This window comes from Musa acuminata, chromosome BXJ3-3 (genome assembly GCF_036884655.1).
Source record: "Musa acuminata AAA Group cultivar baxijiao chromosome BXJ3-3, Cavendish_Baxijiao_AAA, whole genome shotgun sequence".
Classification (NCBI taxonomy): Eukaryota; Viridiplantae; Streptophyta; class Magnoliopsida; order Zingiberales; family Musaceae; genus Musa; species Musa acuminata.
In genome coordinates this window covers 2822418-2828916 of record NC_088351.1, presented here as the reverse complement: position 1 = coordinate 2828916, position 6499 = coordinate 2822418, and the positions used below count along the sequence as shown (strand labels likewise).

Sequence of the window (6499 nt, the reverse complement as noted above, 5' to 3'; positions counted from 1 at the left end):
CTTATTTCGGCCTCATCGTCTTCCTCCTCTTCCCCATCTACGTCTCCTCCTCCTCTTCCATGGTCGAAGTCTTCGCGGACCGGCTCATGCCGCGTCCTTGAACGCCATCACCGCATTCCTCCTTCCCTCCCTCCCTCCCTCCCTCCCTCGATCTCAATAACGAAGAAAAGAAATCCACCCCTCCTCCCAATCCCTTCTTCTTCCTCTACTTTGATCCCTCAAACCCTTTACGTTTCCCAACCACATCACCACAGATCTGTCCTCTTTTGTTCTCGAGACCTTACGTACATAGATCGATCTTCTACGGTTCTTGGTTTCGCTTGATGTTGGTGCGATGTCGTCGATCCTGCCAAAGAACGAGACGGTCCAGATACGCGAGGTGTGGAGCGACAACCTCGCGGCCGAGTTCGCCCTGATCCGCGAGATCGTGGACGACTTCCCTTACGTGGCCATGGACACCGAGTTCCCCGGCATCGTGTGCCGTCCCCTCGGCAACTTCCGGACCAGCTCCGAGTTCAACTACGCCACCCTCAAGGCCAATGTCGACATGCTCAAACTCATCCAGCTCGGTCTCACCTTCTCCGACCAGCTCGGCAACCTCCCCACCTGCGGCACCGACCGTGGCTGCGTTTGGCAGTTCAATTTCCGCGAGTTCGACATCCAGCAGGACGTCTTCGCGTCCGACTCCATCGACCTTCTCCGCCAGAGCGGCATCGATTTCCAGAAGAACAATGAGAAGGGGATTGATTCCCAGCGCTTTGGCGAGCTCCTTATGTCGTCGGGCATCGTGCTCAATGACTCGGTGCACTGGGTTACCTTCCACAGCGGCTACGATTTCGGGTACCTTCTCAAGCTTCTCACTTGCCAGAACCTCCCGGACACCCAGGCCGGCTTCTTCAATCTCATCAACATCTACTTTCCTACCGTGTACGACATCAAGCACATCATGAAATTCTGCAACAGCCTCCATGGGGGGCTCAACAAGCTCGCCGAGCTGCTCGATGTCGAGAGGGTGGGGATCTGCCACCAGGCCGGTTCAGACAGCTTGCTCACCTCCTGCGCTTTCAGGAAGTTGAATGAGTCTTTCTTTAATGGTTCTACTGAGAAATATGCGGGCGTGTTGTATGGGCTCGGAGTTGAGAATGGGCAGACTGCCCATTGAGTCAAAAAAAGTAATAAAAATAAAAACAATGTGAATTATAATAGAAGTTACGTCGTGTGGTGTACTTGCCCCGATGTTTTAATCTTCTTGAATTCCTTTATATGTTTGATCTCAGTGACTAATTCTCATAGTTTATCACACATCTCTCTATGTAGTTTCATGTAGGTTTCTTAATTCTTTTGAAGAACACAGTTGATGCCAATGCCTTTTCTTATGGTTTGCTATGAATTCGAGTGCCCTAAAATGCTGCACTTGCATGGCCTAATTGGTACCCATATATATTCCTCTTCGGCAAACCAGTAATACAGAGTCCTAACTTTGATGTTTATCTTCCTTGGAAGTTGGAAATGCTGCAAGGTATGCTTGGATTTCCTTTGCACTTAGCTGCTTGCTAAAGCTCGTAAATATTTTTAACCTCTAATGACAAGTCCCTCTTATATCTATTGTGAACACATCTCTAGGAGTAATAACTGTCTTTCCATTTGCCTTTTGATATCCCCTTCTTGTGTTGCAAGGAGGATAATTTGATGTTACTGAGTGTGGGAGTTCTCCCTTGGTCTCGTACCCTTTCCCCATGAGAAATATGAAGATTTCTCTGTGGTAGGATGTGATTACGGTCAACAAATAGGATCTGTTATTTAGATTTCATGAAAGTGTCATCTCTTTCTAAAATGTCTCTTTTTGCAAGCAAGCACTAATCAGGTTTGGTTACTTTGGTATGAGGATTGGCAGCAAGGAGAAACAGTGATGGTAATGTTATTCTTATATTGTTAATTTTACGTAGATCCATGTGGTGGATCATGTTTTTTTCATGTCAGTTTCAGTAAAGAGTTGGACGCTATATATGTTTCTACTCAGTCTGGTTCAAGGAAGATGTTTGGAACCGACAAATATGAGATGTGCATGAAGCAGAAAATTTGAGGTAACAAGTCTGAACTTGAGGTAGCGAGTTCTTATTCTTTTGAGAGGAGAGGAGCTGGGTTGGGTGGCCCTGTTTGTCCTTGACTCAAGGAGGAACTTATGATTAAAGAGTTTTAGCGGTAACAACTTCAACTGAATAAGTTTACTGCCGATGGTGAATTTATCGCTGCATGGTCATCCTGCATACTTTGACCAAGCTACTTATGTGGACTTTGTATGTCAATGTATATTTTAGCAATTTATTTTGCTTGGGATTTTGTTTTCCTTTTTTCTTGCTTCAGCCATCTTTTGCTAATGGGACCAACAATTTTTGAAGTGTTTGGGATCTTGTATCTCCTTTGAATTCTTTACAAGACATGGTTTCTTTATAGTTTTGGGCTTCTGCAGCCATATTTTAAGTTGACAGGAGCCTTTCATGTCCCTGTTTGAATTGCTTGATACACCATTCTGGCTGTTTTTTTAATGCAGTTGGCCTCTGAAATGTCTCTGTGTTTATCTAGTTGCTTTGATGAGTTAGCTTTGCTCTTACTTTCTTGATTGATTTAGTGAATGGATGATAGAACCTTTATCACATCTGAATTACTTTTTACTTATGCTAGCTTTTTGTATGAGGCTAAAATGGTAAATTAAAGCTCAGGTATTTGGTGTATCTGAAGAATTTGGTGCTCACATTTACTTCTTGCTGTGGACACATGTTCGTTGCAATTTCTTTTCTTTGCTTTTCTTTTAATTAAGTGTTCAAAGCTGTGTTTGATGATTGGAATATTTTGACAGGCATGAGAACAAAAAAAATTCAAAACCACCACTGCCAAAAAAACAGGTTTGCTTTTTCCCTGCATGGTACAAGAAATATTTCATGGGTGCCCTTTTCATTATAGAAATGTACTTGGGAGTTCCTATAGTTGCAACGAAGCTTCAAAATAAATCCTCAATTATCTATACGTGGAAGAAGTCATCCTACTCACCTAGTTTACCAAATTGGATGTTTGTGTACCATATAATTTAAGTCGCAGATTGAAATTTGTACCAGAGAAAACTAGTCATAGATATCCTAAGGATACTGGATTTGGATGAAACACAACTCTCTAGTTAGTCCTATTGTAATGATTTCTCTATAAATATCTGTTGCATATTGAAGGGAGTCTCTTGTTCTTTCTAGTATTTCAATGGCTTTTGCTGACGGTAATAGGTCTTCAGGTGCATGTTGTCCTCCTATGTATTAAATTTCGTGAATCATATTCATGAATTGCACGTACAATTTTCCCTGAGCAAAATCACAGTAAATGTTGCACAAACCCATGCATTTTTGCCTATCCTTTTGCCTTACCTTTATTCATTATGATAGCATAACAATTTATCTATTATTTTTTGTGGATTTTGTGGCATGACAATCCATCTTTCACTTTACAATTGTACACAATGAAGGGATGGAAGTAGATTAGGACAATTTGAGCTGTTTGAAAACTAGTCTGGGTTGCTGCAATGAGAGTGCAGCAGCAAAACACTTGCAGTTATGAGGAAAAAGTAGCTGACAATAAAGCAAGATAATCTCTAGAAAGATTGAAGAAGAGAGAAATAGATAGAGATCAAGGAGAAAAGGATGATGACTGGATACCTGTGTTACCTGCTGAAAGAGAATAATCTTTAATTCGAATCTTGAGTCGTTTAGTTGTCAGGTGGAAATTATAATTGTCCATATCATTATTTTTTGTTTCAAGTTCATGGATTTTTAGTTCTTCCATCGTGATTCTGTTCTGCTTTTTTTCTGATTTTGATCTACTCTGGTCCCTGTATGGTGAGGAGCGTGTTTCCATTTTTAATTTTGGGCTTCTTCTGGGCCTAAATCCATGCATTATATTGTGACATGATCAAATGGAGTAACTATATCTTGATTTGAGGATCGATCTTAGTATGACTATAAGGTTGTTTTTTTTGCGATTTGGAAAATCAGGATTTCACGGATATATGTTCTCTATATAGATAAAAATTACATACATTAATCTTTCTTAGATGGACGGGAGTCTCATATGCCTTTTATTATGCATTTGATTAATTGTATTGCTTTATTCTCTAGGAACAACTAGGACCTGCCTTCCATCATGCAGAAATGGTATCTCTGAGATGTGATATTGCCATGGAAGGTCTAGCAAGAAAAAACATTTCAGGACCACATGCTAGGTAGACAGGCAAATGAGAAAAGAGACTGATGCCTACCGCAGTGCCAGTTCTACTGGGAAAAGGACTTGTGGTTGTGGTCAAGCTACAAGGTGCTTCTTGTCAAAGCCATACAGTGAGGATGGAGAACATGAAGATTAGGCATTTGTGTCTTCCAGGTTTTAAATTCCCTCCTAGTGAATGAAATACTTGCAGGACTAGTCTGTATCATCCATCAGTATCCCACCATGCTGCCATGGTCATCTTCCAGAAGCCATGAAAGTAGGTGGCTGAGAAGGAAGGTTTTGTCTCTCTCCAATTTTTGGCTTCTGGACTTGATGGTATGGAAATTAATCATTTCTTTTCTAGATTTTTGTTGACCGTAAGTCTAACCTCGATCATTATCCTGTTAATATACTTGCTTTTTTATGACATCCAGGAAGGTGCATAAATATTTGTAATCATCGGTTTCAGGGGTGGAGTAGAGAAGTCCTCCATCTTTTGATCTCCAGGTACATGATTTGTTTTTCTGGCATAATACTAGATAATTGTCAGACTATATGACTACTGATGGCCACAAGAGAAACTTGATACTCTTGCATTAATTGTTAAGGAGTCCAATCTGAATACACAGAAAATGACTGATAAAGAGTTTGATCCGTGTTGGGAAGTAAGACATTGATTGGTGATGTTTGGGGGAATTGTTGGAAGCCTTGGCATGACATCTCTTTACTTGGTCCTGCCATTTTAAGTTGCATGTAGCTCACCCATTTCTGAAGGCAATTATACACTTCATGTGGAGAATATATGAAATCAAGTAGGAGAGTTGTTGTCTGAAAGAGAAGGGACAGACATTATCTGTAATCATGATACGAGCATAAGTATCCAAACATAGTTACCTGCCATTCCATGGGCCCGTGACACAGAATAAAAGGAACAAAGCCACATTTAAGATAGCTAAACAATGTGGCACAGACATCCGGACATGGTAGCTATGTGAGCTAATTTTCTTATAAAATATTCATGTTTTTTAAAAGATATTTTATTTTTTTATTTAAAATATATAAAATATCTCTCAAAAGTTTTTTTAATCAAAATTTTTAAATATTTTTTAATTATTATGGTGTTGATTGTCATTATTCATATATCAGTATAATATCATATTTTAAAGCTTGTAATTAGTTTAGTTGAGATTAAAAATCTATTTAGATCATTTATAATATTTTCAATAATTTATACAGTATTTTATTATAGTGATTAAAATATTATAATTGGTATTTGAGTGTTTTTTTAAATTAAAGGTATTGTTTTAAAAAAAAGAAAGGTACCCATTCAAAAATATCTAATATATATATATATATATATATATATATGTATTTTTAGAAAAATCATCTCAAGAGTATTTTTCAGATATATCATATGATGAATTAATATTTATTCATTTGTTTTACAGGGAAGGAGCTGTCCTCTTTTTGCCTGCTCCACTTCCGAAGTCACTTTGCCTGCAAAGTAATCAGGTAATTCGAGAGATTTCTGTGAGATCAATTAGCCAGTTCACCATATTTTCATGGCTAAATAATATAGAAAAAGCATGTTGAAGAGTCTATATATATATATATATATATAGATTTGTGTGTTTGTGATCATAGCTTGTTCTAGGGACGCTGCCTCATAGAATTTACAGTGGCTTTTGTCGGCTCTTTGGATAGGTAGATGCTAATTCTAATAATCCACGGCAGGCTGTTCTGTCATAGCAGTCATTCATGTGCCTTTGTGGGCTTCCTCTGTCATCAATGACTTTTGTCTCAGAGGAACACAGTACCTGTGGATGCATGTTGATCCCAATGATGACAAGGTGACAAATTAAATGGTTATATATTCTAAATTTTGCTAGAAATTCACATTGGAAACTTGCAAATTGCCTCACATATATCTTTAATTTTCTCTTTTACACTTGAGATGTGCTATGTTAAAAATGTCCCTTCATAGCATGAAAATTCATCTGGTTAAAATTGCAGAATAAGACAAACTCAGCAAATTCAAGAATTATTAGATTAAACTGGGCTTTGGATTTGGTTGAATCTTTACTCCATTTTGAGAATATTCTTAGTTATATATCTCATGTCAAAAAATTTTCTTGAATTCATCCCATATTAAAATCACTTGATCTTCATCCAACTTGGTTGGTGGATGAGAAGAGAAGACAGAGGATATGAATGTAATTTTACTAAATGGTATGGTATATATAACAGTAGTAGTAAT

General features: G+C 38.4%; 1 protein-coding gene across 1 annotated transcript; it reads left to right on the top strand.

The window, feature by feature from the left end:
* Window positions 1-1244, top strand: LOC103976926 (probable CCR4-associated factor 1 homolog 7). Its single transcript, XM_009392290.3, has one exon. It carries the CDS (start codon window positions 335-337, stop codon window positions 1160-1162), a length of 828 nt encoding a protein of 275 aa, XP_009390565.2. The 5' UTR covers window positions 1-334; the 3' UTR covers window positions 1163-1244.
* The last annotated feature ends 5255 nt before the right edge of the window (window positions 1245-6499 follow it).